The following is a 16,776-nucleotide window of genomic DNA, read 5'->3' as shown; positions in this document are numbered from 1 at the left end:
CCCCCATCACCTTATGCCAGTCTCCATCACTTCTCAAACATCCTGGGCCATATAACTCTGGGCTTCATGGACTGGACTATCATCCATTTTTCAGAGACTTTCATTGCTATTGTTTAAATAAAAAAATTGTTCTAAATATGTATACGTGTAATGTTTACATTACAAAAATGGCTTTCACATACAAAGATGCTTTTCATTCTTACATAATATGACTTACGATTCATTTGTTTCTGCTCACTGGGAACTTTGCAAGGGTTTCCCATGTTGGTTGTTCTGCAACCTCGGAGGGCTATCAGAATGAACTTTCTAAGATGTGAATTAGATCACGATGCCCCCTGCTTCAGGCTTTTGGGGGTTCTCCCCTGAGAGACTAAAGCTCACGGAATTGAGGCAAACTCTTGTGGCCCATCACACCACCAACTGCTCCAGCTTTGCCTAATGCCCAGGGCACTGACACTCTGGCCACAGCTGTCGCTCCGCAAACACACCTCCTCTCTGTACCTCCAATTCTCTATTCACGCTGTTCCCTGCGCTTAGAAAGCCCCTTTCCTTCAACTGCTAACAATCCTCTCCATCTGTCTTCATCGGCTAAACCATCAATCCCCTCTGACCAGCTTCCCCAATCCTGTCTTCCCCCACCAGTGCTCTCAGGTAGAGGCATGCCTCCTTCACATCCCAGCTATGCTCCGAAGCCAGCTCCCCCAGGAAAGGGGTGGTGCATGGCGAGTCCGTGTTTCCTTTTCCCCAGCACAATGCCTGGCATGGGATATTAAATGACTGTGAAACAGCAGTGTGAAACAGACTCTCCCAGCTCAGTCTTGAAGAATGTGTTCATTATGTGGTGACGGTTCATTGTGGTGATGGTTTCACGGCTATATCAAAACTTGTCCAGTTGCACACGTGACATATTTCCAGTTTATTGTAGGTCAGTTATACCTCAATAAAGTTATTTTTGTAAGTGGGGGGCGGACTCTCACACAGGGTCCTCTCAGACCTTCAGGGAGGCATTCTCTGATCACAGCCCTAAGACAGGGCAGGAACATGTACGTGTTATTCTGCTGTTCTTCACACTAAAGTTTCTCTGGGGTCAGCACTGGGGGGTGGGGGGGAACCAACTGGAGATGGGACACTGGCTGTCAACAACAGGTCTCAGCTGTCCGTTGGAGTCACCTGAGGAGATTGAAAACTCACTGATGCCTGGGGCCCATCCCAGAGCACTTCACTGGTCTAGGGCGGCCTATCAGGATCGTTAAGGCCCCCAGGTGACTGGGATGTGCGGCAGATTTTGAGAACCACTGTTTTAGATCAGTGAGTGGTTTGGCCCCTCAGAGCCAGAACCCAGATCGCATCATTTCCAATTCCTTCCCGAGAGTCCGTTGTGCCCAAGAAGCAACCACCAGATGCCGTCAACACCAAACTGGCTTGAGATTCAAATCTCTGGGGCAGTTTTGCCCCTGAACTAAAGTCCCCCCAACCCTTCCTAGCAGCTGGGCAAATTCCATGGCCAGTAGGTGGCGCTGTATCCTCTGACTTGCAAAAAACCCCACCTCTGGTAGGGCGGCGCTTTCAAAAGACTCCTTTGAAATTGTTAAGTTTGAATGCGCTAATACTAATTTCCCCTTGACTTCTTGGTCTCTTCAATCTTCACTCTTGTGCCAGAGAAACATGAATATGACTCTTGTAATCTCACTCTAGTAATATTTGCATCATTTTCCCTGGGTCATTAGAGATCATACGTGGTTCCCTTCATTGGCTCTAAGATAACTGAGTATTGAAGAAGTCATGTTAACATCGTTGTGCATAAAATTTGATACAACTGTTCAGATAACCGATTTTTTATTTCATGGTAATTTTCCAAAATAGAAAAAGGAAATTCATTTTCACTGAAAAATTCTTCAGTTAAGGTAAAAGTACAAAATGCCACCAATAGGAAGTCTCTTTCATCAGCTTTCATGAGGTGAGCAGGTCTGGCTGTTTTTTTAAGGGAATGATGTTGAGGAAAGGCCTGGGGCACAGCATAGGGGCCTTTCCCTCAACCTCCAGTCTATGAAATGTGTGTTCTTTTACTCAAAGAAGCCTGGGACAAATCATCAAAGGCTTAATAATTCCTGCAGACCTGATTTTCTGAGCCCACAGTCATGACATATGGTCCAATAGAAGAATTTTCTTCTGCCTTCAGGTGAGAGAAGGAAAACATTCTGCACAGGTCAGTTCTGGAAAGTTTGGACTAAGTATCGAGGGATGAGTCAGAGTTGACTAGTCGGAAGAGAGAAGGGATAAGGCCTTCTGCGAGGAAGAAACACCAACATGCAAAGGTGAGAGTGTGTTTATGAGGCAGAAACGCCGGGTGGGGGGTCAAAGGGCCTTGTGTGTCACATAATCACTGGATTCCTGGTCTTTCAGTTATACCAAGTATGTATCCCATCTTCTTTTTCTAAACAGCAGGCTAAACAACTATAATTAGTAAGGCATTGACCACATCTTCTGATGTAGATAACTTGCAAGCCCTCCGTGGTCTCTTTGGAAGGCAGGTGCCCAGCTTGCTCAAGTTAAGGCCTGTGAATATCCTGCCTCGGGTCTGACTTGGCTCTGTCCTTCCGCGCCACTTGGAAAACAGTGATTTGGGTGACCTCGTCTAAGAGCCACACACCCCTCAGCTAATTACATTTTGGCCTGTTGATCTGAGGGTGAAAGGCCCTGCGTTTGCTGTCAGTGAGGGTTTAATTGTGGTTGGGGACGAGTGCTGGAAGGACAGCTATACAGCATAGAGCTCTTGTGACCAAAGGCCTGCTGTAACCCTGGAGGGGCCATCTGTTTAACATGACTTAGACTTGTAGGTCAAAGCTATTGCCCTTAGAAGTCATTCAGGGAATCTCCCAAATTGAGGAAGTGTTCAGTTAATAATTACTGAATGCCTACCACGTACCAGGAATTTGCAGATGTATTTACTAATTTAACCTGCATACAAATATTTTCTAAAATAATCGTAAGACTACCTATTGCACTTTAGAAAATATTACAATATTACTGTGTATTTCTTTAAAAAACACTCAAATTATGTTAAGACTATGTCGTAGTTACGCTGAAGATCAGAAATTCCAAATGAGGCAGCTGTGATGTAGTAGAAAGAAGAATGGTCCCTGGAGTCAGAAGATCTTGGCTCTCTCACTTATCACTTCTCTAAGCTCCAGTCCAAAAGGGAAGAATAAGGCATGTTTTACAGTGATGATTTGTATGAACTATACATACCTGGCTGGGCACCATCCTTTGGGCCTGAGCACGGCAACTTTTTGAACTGTGTCTTTGTGAGGAAGCTGGAAGGCCAGCAAATCTCCTACAGTGCAACAAGGCCCTTCTGAGCTGACCGCGACGCTTGGCTAACACCAGAGCTCCATGTGATGAACTGTGGATAGTGCCAGGCTGGTCAGCTAGGATTCCTAGCCACATTTTCTGACTAAAGTCAAGTGTGGCCTCTGGAAGGCTTGTGGTCTGAATGTTTAGTTGAACCCAGGAGGGACCTCAGGTGGCCACTGCAGGCATCGTGGCTTATTTCATGATCTCTGAAATGTTAGAGCAGACAGTGACTTATCTCTACTGAAGCCAGGGAAAAGGAAACTGTCGAAGAAGGAGCTTGGGTTTACATGGAATGAAGAATTTGCTGTGATTAATGATTAAACAATCAGAGTATCTTAGCTAGGGGGCTTATGGAAGATCCTGGGACATCATTTAAAGAGGTGCATCAGGGGCGCCTGGGTGGCTCAGTTGGTCAAGCGTCTGACTTCGGCTCGGGGCATAATTTCATGGTTCATGGGTTCAAGCCTCACATCAGGCTCTCTGCTGTTAACCTGAATTCTGCTTTGGATCCTCTGTCTTCCCCTCTCTCTGCCCCTCCTCCATGCTCCTCCCCGACTCTACTGTCTCAAAAATAAACATCTAAAAAAATTGTTTAAGAGGTAGGGTGACCATCTTCAGAGTCCATTCTCAAGACAGATCTTCACTGTCTTCCCACAGGCCTTGCACCCTCTGTTAAAAGGCAGTGGTTTTTCGAGGGACAACTTTCAGAAGGTACAACAGGTTATGTAAAGCAGAGCCTGCTGCCAAGTGCCAAACACATTTGACTTCACAAGTAGTAATTACAGAACCAGGTCTGGCATGGACTAGAGTCTTCTCTTTCCACGTGAGCAAACTGCGGTCCAAAGAGGGGCAGGCTGTTGTACGGCTGCTCAGCTAGGTTACGGCATTGAGACCGGAACTCAGTTCTTCTGATTTGGAGCCCAGATTGCTAGTTTTCCTCCACTAGCGATTATATATGAAGAGCTATATTCCACAGAAGGGCAGCGGGCCCTGCACACAGGCCAAAGTTGGATCCCAGGCAGTAGCCTGATGCTTGTTGCAGTGCTATTGGCCCTTGGCTTCCTGTAGACCCTGTCCCCAAGCAGTTACTCATCTCCATGCCCCCACCCCACCCCGACCTGGTCCCCCAGGAAGACATAGGGGGTCAGAAGTTTGTCCTACCTTTTGAAAAGCTGCTGATCTTCTAGCTAAGCATTGTCTTAAGGACCGCTGATAGCACTAACACAAGGCAGGAGAGAGAGACAGGAAGAAAGTGGGAGGTGGCAAGTAAGGGAATGGAGTGTACGTGAAAAGGAGGATAAAAAGAAGGTGGTTCTCAGGTGGCCAATGCTCAGCTTCCAGGAGCATTCCCAAGTTACTGGCTTCTTCCCTCCTGTCTTCAGATGTCTCCGTCCCTGCCTATGTTCACTGCCTTCTGTCCCATCCTCCTACTCTGTGGCATTTCCCCAGGCCACATCTGCATGGACCGCACCTGCTCTGTGCCCCTTCCCCCCATCCCCTGCTCGCTCCTTTTTTCTTGCCACTTACTCTCCAGGTCTCTAGACGTGATTAATTTAAAAGGTGTGGGGTGTGTGTGTGTGTGCTTGTATTCATTCATTGTAATTTTATTGAAACAACTGGAAAAGAATCCATGCCTTTAGGTGGTGTGAAGTAACTTCTAGAAAGAAAGAAACATATCGTGATGGCTTTGCTGGCGTGGAGAAGGCACATTTAGGGAAGGACTCCAGCAGTCTCCTTGGGGTCCAAGCCCTACGGATAATTTTAAAGACAAGTTTTCTGAAAAGAAAACACACATGCCAAAATTAGTTGAAAAACATAACAACTTTTCACTGTAATTTAATTTACGGATATTATTTTTAAATGTTTCAGTTCATGAAAGCCAGAAAACAGATATTCCCTCTGGAATAGATAATCTTAAAAATATTTTCAAAACTAACCTTTGAAAAATTGCTCTCAGAAAGATATAATAATGAGTGTTTTCAGAATTGATAATTATATGAACAGGACGAGGGCTGAAAACATGCAGCTTATTTAGCAAGAGCATGCTAGCTACTTCATAAATGAGTTTAAAATGCTTGCATATGCTTCTTAGCCTCAGAGAAATGTGACATTTCTATGACTTACGGCTACATTTTTACATTAAGAGCAACAACAAACAGAAAGCCCATTCCTTATTGTTGAAAATTTCTGTCAAGACCTGTTTTGTATTCCATTTCTTCATGTGAAATTCTATCCACCTCAGGCTTGGCATAACCCCAATGTGAGTGCTTAACCCAAAAACAAACAAAAATAACAGGGATCTACTATAGGCCAGTTAACATCGTAGGCTATTTTCACCAAAATGGAACCTGGTGTGCTCACCACGGCTTGTCATGTGCCTATCTCCCGTGTGTACCCATTACCTCGACATTGCCTCTAGCTGTGTCCTTGGTGGTCCCCTAGTGGCTGTAAACTCTGAGAGCCCGTATAGGGGTTATATTTTCCTAACCCCAGGACCATGGTGCACAGGAGGAGAAAAACCTATAAAGAACATTTTCCTATAAAAAGAAATCGAATTCGGGGAGCCACCTGGGTGGCTCAGTTGGTTGAGCATCTGACTTCAGCTCAGATCATGATCTCGCGGTTTGTGGGTTTGACCCCACATTGGGCCCGCTGCTGTCAGCCTATCAGCCCCCTTCAGATCCTCTGTTCCCCTCTCTTTGCTCGTCCCCCCATTTGTGCTCTCCCAAAAACTAATAAATATTTTTTTAAAGAAATATAATTTGGTATTTTTTTTAAATTTTCAATGTTTACTTTATTTCTGAGAGAGAGAGAGAGAGAGAGAGACAGAGACAGTGCGAGTGGGGGAGGGACAGAGAGAGAGGGAGAGACAGAACCTGAAGCAGGCTCCAGGCTCTGACCTGTCAGCACAGAGCCTGACGCAGGGCTCCAGCTCGTGAACTGTGAGATCATGCCTGAGCCGAAGTTGAACGCCCAACCGACTGAGCCACCCCGCCACCCCTAGAATTTGGTATTTTTAAAATAAAAAGTTAATATTAACTTTAAAGAAAATGTTGTACATGTTTCATAGTCCTATCAATTGCTGCAAAGGAATTTTGTAACATTCTGTCACCAGGGTCATTCATTTCTTGCACCGTGACAAATCCTAGGCAGGACTGTTAAAAGCAGAGGAAATGAAGCATATTATCTAAACTAATGTGAACACCCCAGTGTTGTTGTCGTCTCCTCTCACCTTGAATAATGACCTGCATATTAAATTACAACTATGTATCGGCAAAAATTTTTTGATCTGGATTATAGATTGAATTTCACAATGTGCCAACTCACTATGGGAATGAGTTGGCACGTAAATCTGAATTGTGAATTAGAAAAGTTTTAACTAATCTGATTTTTTAACTATTTTTTAAATTATGGCAAAATAGGGGCGCCTGGGTGGCGCAGTCGGTTAAGCGTCCGACTTCAGCCAGGTCACGATCTCGCGGTCTGTGAGTTCGAGCCCCGCGTCAGGCTCTGGGCTGATGGCTCGGAGCCTGGAGCCTGTTTCTGATTCTGTGTCTCCCTCTCTCTCTGCCCCTCCCCCGTTCATGCTCTGTCTCTCTCTGTCCCAAAAATAAATAAAAAACGTTGAAAAAAAAAAATTTAATTATGGCAAAATATACATTACATAAAATTTACCATTTTAGCCATTTTAAAGTGCACAGTTCAGTGGCATTAAGTACGCTCACAGTGTTGTGCAGCCATCACTACATTCCATTCATTCCCAGAACTTTTCCATTACCCCAAACTGGAAATTTATAGCCATTAATTAATAATTCCCCATCCCTCCCCGCTCTGAATTGGGCTATTCTCGATACCTCAAATATGTAGAATCGTATAATATTTGTCCTTTGTGTCTTGCTTATTTCACTCGGCATGTTGTCACAGTTTATCTGTGTTTTTTTTTTAATTTTTTTTTTACATTTATTTATTTTTGAGAAACAGAGTGAGACAAAGTGTGAGTGGGGGAGGGGCAGAGAAGGAGACACAGAATCTGAAGCAGCCTCCTGGCTCTGAGCAAGCGGTCAGCACAGAGCCTGATGCGGGGCTTGAACCCACAAACTGTGACATCATGACCTGAGCTGAAGTGTGATGCTCAACAGACTGACCCACCCAGATGCTCCACAGTTTATCTGTGTTATAGCACGTGTCAGAATTGAATTCCTTTCTAAGGCTAAATAATAGTCCAGTGTATGTAGATACTACATTTTGTTTATCCACTCATCTGTCCATGGACATCTGAGTTGTTTCCACCTTTTGGCTATTTTGAATACTGCTGCTTTGAACACGGGTATACAGCTGTTTGAGTCCTTTTTTTTTTTTTTTCAATTATTCTGGGTATATCCCCAGAACAGCAGTTGCTGGATCATATGGGTAATTCTGTGTTTAACTTTTTTAAATGTTTATTTATTTTTGACACAGAGAGAGAGAGAGAGAGAGAGAGAGAGAGACAGAGCATGAGTGGGGGAGGGGCAGAGGGAGAGGGAGACACAGAATCGGAAGCAGGCTCCAGGCTCTGAGCCATCAGCCCAGAGCCCGACGCGGGGCTCGAACTCACAGACCGTGGGATCGTGACCTGAGCCGAAGTCAGAGGCTTAACCAACTGAGCCACCCAGGTGCCCCTCTGTGTTTAACTTTTTGAAGAACTAACCTTGTTTTAACACTAGAAGACACGTAACATTTCTCTGGGTTATCCTTGCTCAAACCTTGAGAGTGAACCCCAAGCCAACCAGGGGTCTTCTTTGGGCCCGGCAGCTCAGCAGTGATTGGCAATGGGATGTGCTCCCAGCAGAAGGGAAGCCGTTCCAGACGCCTTGGGCACTGCTGCGGGTCTCCCTTTCTGAGCAGGTGCATCTGTACACCCTGACTCTGCCCCTTAGAGGAAGGCAAAGCATTTGAAGGGGACTTCCATCCCCCAGCATAATGAAATGAAGAGTTCTAGGACAGGGTAAAAGGCGCAAACTAGAAACAAAAAGCTTCAGAGGAATTAGAAAAGGCATTTGCAAAATAGTTCTAAGATAATGGAGCATGGAAGAATGCTGTCATCATTTGGGACTCGGCGGCTTATGGCAGGTCTGGGCAGGTTGGGAACTACCAGGTGGGATGGGATAGGGGCAGACTTGATTGCAGCACTTTCCAGGTGCAGTCCTGGTAAACAGGGGTCTGTGTTAGGCCTGTACCCATTAATAACTCCCCATTCCCCCCTCTCTCCAGCCCCTAGTAACTGCTATTATACATTCTGACTCTAAGAATTGGCCTATTTTAGGTTTCTTATATCAGCAGAATCACACAATATTTTTCCTTTTGTGTCTAGCTTATTTCACGTAAGCAAATAAGGGTCTGAACTGGGAAACACTGTGTTGGGGGTGGGGGAAGTGATGCACAGAAGATCGGACATCAAAAGGCCTAAACTCAGAGAATGCTTGATACATACAAATTACTGTACTTATCAATGCAATATTTACCCAGTTTTTGAGACTTAACTTTACTTCCATCTAATCCATCTTTCCATCTTTGCCAGACAAATCTGAAATCACCACTTGGCACATGACAGTTCTCGGTTCAAACTGTCTTCTCTAGCTTCCCATTATTTATGACCATTGCCTCCCAAGGTTGGATAAGAGTAGCTCCCAAGGCCATTCCCCTGAGAGGCAGGAAGACACTAGATAGACCTCGAAGGGGGCTGGGCGGGGGGGCGCTCTGCAGCACCAATTCTCTTGGAAAATATTTGGGGATAAGTACGATTTTTACATCAGAACAAACATGGGGATATTGTAGAATCCAATGTTTGCATGCAGTTTAAGGACAAAATCCTGGCCTTCAGTGAAATTTGGAGCTTTTCATCTAGGCCCAGTATACTCCAAGAGGAAGTTTACATCCTTGGGCATCAGGGCACCACCCCAGCAGAGTCTGGGAGGGGAAAGGGGCATGCATATTAAATTGCAAACTCCTTAATCTGGGCAGTCAGAACTATCTCCTGCCTGGCCTCTGGGAGCTGCCACTTTGCTCTTTACTCCTTAACTGCTTCCGTTTTTAGTAAAGGCATTCTGAACCTTTGGACAGGCATCCCAGGTCTGTCACTTCTTCTGGCAAGTTAACACCTCTGTGCCTCAGTTTTCTCATCCGGATAACAGTAGGGTTTTGGGGACGATTATGTGAGTTAACAAGGTAATTTAGTGCCGTGCCTTGCTAGCACTGTTCTCTGTCCGCGTTAGACATGCCCTTTTCTATTGCCTTTTACATGAAGACTGCCTCTCCTCCTCTTGCCTATAAACCATTCCAGTCTTAACCCATTCATCGTGGCCCAGCTCAAGGCCACCTGTCCCTTCTCACGCGCTGTCAGGGGAAGCTCCCCAATTGCTACTGGTAAGTTCAGAACCAACTCTGCTGAAGGATAAGGTGAAAGCCTGGGCACCTGTTTCTGAGTTTATCAGTTTAGCTTCACGGAAACTGCCAGGGATGAGGAAGGCTAGCGGCATATCGTCCAGGCTCGAATCCTCGAAAACGGCAAAGCGCTTCTGAGGGAAAAGTGGGCTTTACATGTGCCTCCACGCCCCACATGCCCTCCCTTCGAGATCCAGCGCGTCTCCTCTTATTACACCCGCAGGCGCCTCCGTCTCTCCTCGGGGCGATAGCGCTGCTGGAGGTGCGACTTTGGGAGAGCCAGACGGCCAAGGCAGGATCTCACCATACCTGCTCTCCGTCTCGAAGTCTAGCAATTCAAAGTAATCGCGGTTCGCCCCTTGGAGCGTGCCCGTCTTTCCCTGTGGCGCCAGGCTGCTAAGAAAGCAGAGCGAGACCCTCCTTAGCGACTTCGCTCCCCCGGGGCCCCCAGTAAGCGCGGCATAAGGGACTTGCACCTGGGCGCCCCGGGCTCCGCGTCCCCGGGCGGGTCCCCGCTCGGGGCGGAGCTGGCCCGGCCCGGAGCTCGCCCCGCCCCGCCCCGCCGTAAACTGACCGTGTGGCAGCCGAGCGGGGGCTTAGAGGGAGGAGAAGGGGAGGAGAGAGGAGGGAGGAAAGTGGAGCCTGGCGGGCCGGAGGGAGGAAGGGAAGGGGCGGAGGCGGAGGGCAGAGTGTGGCGGCGCGTCCCGGAGCCCAAGTCGCGGCCCCAGCGCGGAGCGCGCCCCTCCCCGGCCCAGAGCCGCCCGCCGGGGCCGTCCCGAGCCGCGATCCCCCGGCAGCCCCGGGACTCGGCTGCGAGCACTGCGGGAGGGATGGTGGTGGCGGGGCGCCGGCCAGCGCAGCCGCCAGCTCCTCCCGCCCGGCCAGGGGGGCTGTGAGCCGGGCATGCGGCTGCGGCCCCCGGCCCTCGCCCCCCGCGCTCCGGCCTCGGCCCCGGGCCCCCGCGGAGCCCGCCGTCCGCGCCGCCGCTGAGGCCGGGCGCCCCCACCATGCCGCGGGCCCCGGCGCCCCTGTACGCCTGCCTGCTCGGGCTCTGCGCGCTGGTGCCCAGCCTCCCAGGTAAGCCGCGTCGCCCGCCGCGCAGAGAAACTTTGTCCCGCTCGGAGCCTCCCGCCGGCGGCGTGGAGGGCGGGGCGAGGGGCGCTGTCTGGGTGGGGGAGCGTCTTCCGGGCTCCCCCCCCCCCAGGGGGCGAGCGGCGGGGTGCCGCCCGGTGGGGGGCTCGCGAGGTGCGTGCGCCACCCCGCGCGTAGCCAGCAGCCGCCCCGGCGCGCTGTCGTCGGCCGCGGGTCAGTCCCGGGCCGAGGAGGAGTCTCCCCTTCCTGTGTAAACAGCCTTGCCCGGCTGCTGACCGGCCCGCGTGCGCCCGCGCCCTCTGCCCGGGGAGGGCCGCCGCCAGCCCTGCGTGGGGGCCGGGGCGCCGCGCTCCCGGGCACAAAGCGGCCCTTGTGGACGGCCGGGGGCGGGTGGGCTGCGGGGAGGCGCCGAGGGATGCCGCCAGTGCCCTGGTCCCCAGAAGGCGAAGGGCAGCGAGGGGGGCGCGAGAGCCGGAGTCCTTGCTGGAGCCACGGCTACTCCGGAGGGCTTGTCTCTTCGAACTGCGGGTGCTCGGGGCCCCTAAGCGCATCCTAGAGTTTCACAGCACCCAGTTTAACGGCCTTCTTCTAAAGTTTAATCCCCTTGCTTCCTCCCGAAGCCACCGCCAAACCCTTGGGACACCGGCGTCCCAAGTCACAGCCCCACCTGGGACTTACCGACCTGACTCCTGCCTGGGTTTATCCCGAGATACACGAAACACTCGCCCCGGAACATTCCCCTAACTCTGGAGGATTCTGGGGCGGAGGGCAGGAGGTGTGCTATTGCTTTGGCGCGATACTGCCAGGGGCTGGAGGCTGTGTGAGGAGCCCTCACTTACCTGCTTAAGTTTTCCGAGTTGGGACGAGAGTGGATGTGGCAGTTAGGAGGCCCCAGAGGAAGGATGCTCCGTTTTTGCGCAGGGGCTGACAGACAGATAAGCCACCCCGAGCCCCTACCAAAAAATCAGGAAGCTCTAGCTTTTCTCCTTTCCCGGAGGAAATAATTGTGTCCTTTATTGCTTCATTCTCTAGCAGGCCCACGATACTGGATTGCTCTTGTGCCTGGCTGCCAAGGGAGAGGGCACTAGTCCCCTACGGGGCCTCATTTACATGAAGACCTGGAGGTTTACCTCTGAGCAGGAGGAGGGTTCTGGGCAAACAAAAACTCCTTTAGGCCCTAATACAAACTTAATACTGGAGCAAGATATCTTTTATGGGAAAATAATCACTGTAGAACTTGGAGTAGATCAGTGGTTTCCAAACACCCATCTGGCAACCAGTGCCCATCGCTGATGTTTTCATGGGTTCTCAGGGAAATACAGCTCAGAGAAGGATGGCAGCTTGTGGCACACACAGGAGTTTATCTTTGTCAGTGGTCCCCTGCCTCACAGGACTGCCCTTTAATTTGAAATGATGTCTTTTTTATTTTTGGTTGGTATAGTTGGTTTCATTTATTTTATTTTTTTAGTGATTTATAGTGATGACAGAGGGTAGTTTTTCTTTTTGGCAAAATAAAAAATCTAGCAATCCTGTATAAATTTCCCCTCCTCTTTTTCTGTTTCTTCTGTTCTTTTTTTTTTTTTTTAAGTTTATTTATTTGGAGAGAGAGAGGGAGAGAGAGAGAGCTCATGAGCACACAAGTGGGGGGAGGGCAGAGAGAGAGAATCCCAAGCAGGCTCTGCACTGTCAGTGCGAACCCGATGCAGGGCTCAGACCCACAAACTGTGAGTCATGACCTGAGTCAAAGTCAGACGCTTAACTGACTGAGCCACCTAGGCGCCCCTGTTTTGTTCGCAATGTTCTGTGAAATCCCAAAGTTTGGCAACTGCTAAAGGAGATGATTTCTAAGTTGCCTTACAGCTTGACCTTCTGCGATTCTAATAAAAACTCAAATGTTTCCATTTGTGAAGAATTCTTTTAATATATTGCTTTCCATTTGCATTGTGATTTCCGTTTTTCACAGTTCATATGCATCTTCACAGTGATGTCCATTTTCCGAATGGGCCCAAAAGGGCAAAGTGACTTGCCCACTCTTCCTTATCCACTGATGGATCTCAAAAGCTTTTTGGTCTAGTGCCCTTTGTCCTACATGATGCAGTTTAGGTAGGGAGAAAAGCATTGAGTCTTGGTGGTTTATTTCCAACTCCTTCTGAATTCCCTTTTCTTCTGCTGCTGCCTGCTAGAGCTCAGCCAGCCTGCTGTGGGCCAGCAGGGCCATGATGGAGCAAGCTCATCACTGGCCTCCAGACCGGTCACCTCCCTCTTAGCCCCGGAGCCTCTCAAGGTTAGAAGAGACTGACACATATTTGTGTGATTTCTCCTAGTGCCCCAGGGTTGCTGAGCTGGCTTCACACAGACTTTGAAACAGTTTTTCTTTTCCTTCCCTTTTCTTTTTTTCTTGAGGCCCCACAGGTACTTTTCCCAGAGCTTGTTTCTGTCTCGCTCCTAGGAACGTGACTGGAAAGAAAAACCTTCATTGCCCAGTGAAAGAAAGAGGTGACCCACAGGGCCATGCCTGCCTGGGTGTCCCTGGACCTGTGGCCAAGTTGCACGTCTGTTGCTTTCACTACACTTCCATCCCTGTGCTTAATCCAGCAGGAAGCAGACTTTTAATTTAAGAGGACTCATTTCAAACAAGTCTCTGGCAGGTTGACCAGCCCTCTTCTATTCAGAGTTATCTCCTGCTCTCCTTATCCCATGGCCAAGAGCCTCTGGACAGGACTTGAGGACATGGTCTTCCCACAAAACCAGAGAAGGGCTTCTCTGGGGTGAGGCCTTTGCTCCCTGAGAGGGAAGGGGAGGAGTGTGGTATTGATCCTGCTGCAGGACTGGAGTCATGTTTACTATCATAGTTTATTAAAAAAAAAAAAAAATCATATGTTCCTTTAGTGAATGCCCTGCCAGTTAGAATGCTCTGAATCCTAGGAGAGCCCTGTACTCTATTTAGTGGGCTCCTGCTGACAGTGCTCTCTCCTCCACCACATGTTTCATGGCCTGTGAGGGGGCTGCTGGAGTTCGGCCTTGGGTTTGTAGCTCTCTTCAGGTAACCAGGCCTGGGTCTAGCAATAACGGGGCAGTGAAATGCAAACAGTGGGCTTGGTCTGGAGACTGCTGTTTACCCTGGGTATTTACATTTTAGCTCCATCATCCTTGAGTCGGGGGGAGGGGGGCTTTTTATAAAGGGGATTGAGGCAGAAGAGGGCAGGGTCTAATTAGCTCTAATTAGTATTCTCCTCCTGCTTGTTCTCCGTGCTTATTTAGCTACTGAGGCAACGGAGAATTAAAATACCTAAATACTTGGCAAAAGGCTTTTTGTGCCTGCCTACCCTGGTAACTAGTTTCTCTTCTTGAGCCGGCTCATGGAAATACTCTGAAAAGTTTTCACGATATCAGTAATGTGGAACAATTACTGCCTAAATAATAGTGTCCTTTTCATGTGGCAGTGTGCAGCTGGGTTCATGGAGGGGGGGGGTGGCGCGGACATCTCTTTTCACAGGTATTTTCTGTTGGCTGGGGGTGAAGCTTCAAAAAGCCCACTGCTATAGTTTGTTTGCTTTCTTTCCACTTGGAATGGGATTAATGGCCTTTATAAATGTAAAGGAACACGTTATTTATAGGCCCCATTTGTTTGTGAGGCTTCTTCTTGCTTCTGTTGAATGCAGGGTTTGATTCCTGGGCCACCTGGTGAAAAGTTTGCTCATAGACAGGCCTTGACACATCCCCTGTGGTGGATGCTGGAGGGGCAGGTAGTGTGGCCTACCCTCCTTACTGGATTCCCTCCCTCACTCACTCTCCTCCCCTAACACCAGAGTTTCTGAGATGCTTGCTTGTTTCGTATAGCTGGGGCCTGCTCCTGCTCTTGTCCCCTTTACCTATCCTCAGCTCTCACTCAGAGTGATTCTGTTAAAACTCAAGTCAGATCATGCACTCTGCTTAAAACCCTCCAGTGGCTTCCAGAAGTCCTGACAGTGGCCTGCCAGGCCTCTCTGGGAACTCTGACTTCCCCGACTTAATTTTTCTCACCACTCCCGCTGGCGCACTTGGCTCTCCCTTTTCTTCCAGCACGCCACCCATGCTGCACAGCGGGCCCCTCTCTGGGCCTGGGGTACTGTCTCCCCAGATATCCATAGGGCATGCTGCCTCCACCTTGCAGCCCTTTCTTGGCAGTCTCCTGCTCAGCAAGTTGTCCCTGGCCACTCGCAACTAAACCTCCTGCCCCACATCCTTCCTGTCTCTTTTCTTTCCTTAATTTTTCTCCTCAGCCCTCATTGTCATCTCGTGTACTTACTGATCTTGTTCACTGTCAGTGCCCTCTCCCCCCAACCCCCAATGAGGATTCTCCCCCAACCGGAAGCACCGTGAGGGCAGAGAGTTCTGTTGATTTTGTTTATCACTGTGGCCTCTGCCTAGGATATTGCCTGGGTCATATTTGTTGAATGGACGGATGAGCTTGAGTCTTGGCAAGATTTTTTGAGCTGGAATATATGATAGAGGCCGTGTATTGCACCCCCTGAATTGTTTGCATGAGAATGCTGAGGCCTGGAAAGAGTAAGTGGCTTGCCCAAGGTCATGTGGCCAGTAAGTGGCAGAACAAGTACTTGGATCTTTTGTGTCCAGGATAGCCTCTTCCCATAATTCCAGCCCAAATGTCCCCTCCTCTGTGAAGCCTACTCTGCCCCCTTCGGGTAGGTGGAATTGGCCTGTCCTTCCCTTGCTCCCACAGCACATTCTGTTACACTAGGGGCCGGTTGTCCCCCTCACATACTGCGTGGCAAATTACCCAGGCCTTATTTACCTTTAGGTTCCTAATACAGCCACAATGGATCCCCCCTCCCATCCCCACTCCACTACCCCATGGTTTCAGTGGTCTTTAAAAAACCCCTCAATTTTCTAAAAACGTAAATCAGTTTTAGATATACAGGAAAATTGAGAAGATAGTACAGAGAGTTCCTATATACCCCACACCCAGTTTGCCTATTATTAGCATCTTACCTTAGTACCGTATGTTTTTTACAATTAATCAGCCACATTGATACATTATTATTAACTACAGTTCACACTTTATTTTTGTAATAATTTTTTTAAATTTTTTTTTTAACGTTTATTTATTTTGAGACAGAGAGAGACAGAGCATGAACGGGGGAGGGGCAGAGAGAGAGGGAGACACAGAACCGGAAGCAGGCTCCAGGCTCTGAGCCATCAGCCCAGAGCCCAACGCGGGGCTCGAACTCACGGAACGTGAGAACGTGACCTGAACTGAAGTCGGACGCTTAACCGACTGAGCCACCCAGGCGCCCCTGTAATAATTTTTTTTAACGTTTATTTATTATTGAGAGATAGAGAGACACAGAGCATGAGCAGGGGAGGGGCAGAGAGAGGGGGAGACACAGAATCTGAGGCAGGCTCCAGGGGCTGAGCTGTTGGCACAGAGCCCGATGCAGGGCTCGAACTCATAAACTGAGAGATCATGACCGGAGCCAAAGTCAGACGCTTAACCGACTGAGCCACCCAGGTGCCCCAGTTCATACTTTATTTAATTTAATTTTTTTTTTTTTAATAAGCCCCAGGCCCACTTAAGAAAAAAAAAAAGAAAAAATTTGAACTCACAACCCAGAGGTTGTGAGTCACATACTCTACTCATGGAGCTAGCCAGGTACCGCTGAGGTTCATACTTTAGTCTGATTTCTTTAGTTTTTACCCAATGCCCCTTTTCTGTTCTAGGATCCCATTCAGAATGCCACATAAATTGAGTTGCCTTGTCTCAGTCTCCTTTGAACTGTGACAGTTTCTCAGTCTTTTCTTGTTTTTGATGACCTTGACAGTTTAAAAAAATGTTTTTTAATGTTCATTTTTGAGAGACAGAGACAGAGCATGAGTCAGGGAGGGGTAGAGAGAGAGGAAAAGACAGAA

General features: G+C 48.7%; 1 protein-coding gene across 1 annotated transcript in view; it reads left to right on the top strand.

The window, feature by feature from the left end:
* The first annotated feature begins 10,745 nt into the window (after window positions 1–10,745).
* The window catches only part of ITGB5 (integrin subunit beta 5), a 121,354-nt gene continuing 115,323 nt past the window's right edge, over window positions 10,746–16,776 (top strand). Inside the window, 1 exon segment of the mRNA XM_042955044.1 lies at window positions 10,746–10,851. Coding sequence (XP_042810978.1) covers window positions 10,782–10,851 — 70 coding nt within the window. The 5' untranslated portion in view covers window positions 10,746–10,781.

Source organism: Panthera leo, chromosome C2 (assembly GCF_018350215.1).
Source record: "Panthera leo isolate Ple1 chromosome C2, P.leo_Ple1_pat1.1, whole genome shotgun sequence".
NCBI classification, from domain to species: Eukaryota; Metazoa; Chordata; class Mammalia; order Carnivora; family Felidae; genus Panthera; species Panthera leo.
The sequence above is the reverse complement of the archived record's forward strand: the minus strand, read 5'-3'. Positions and strand labels throughout refer to the sequence as shown.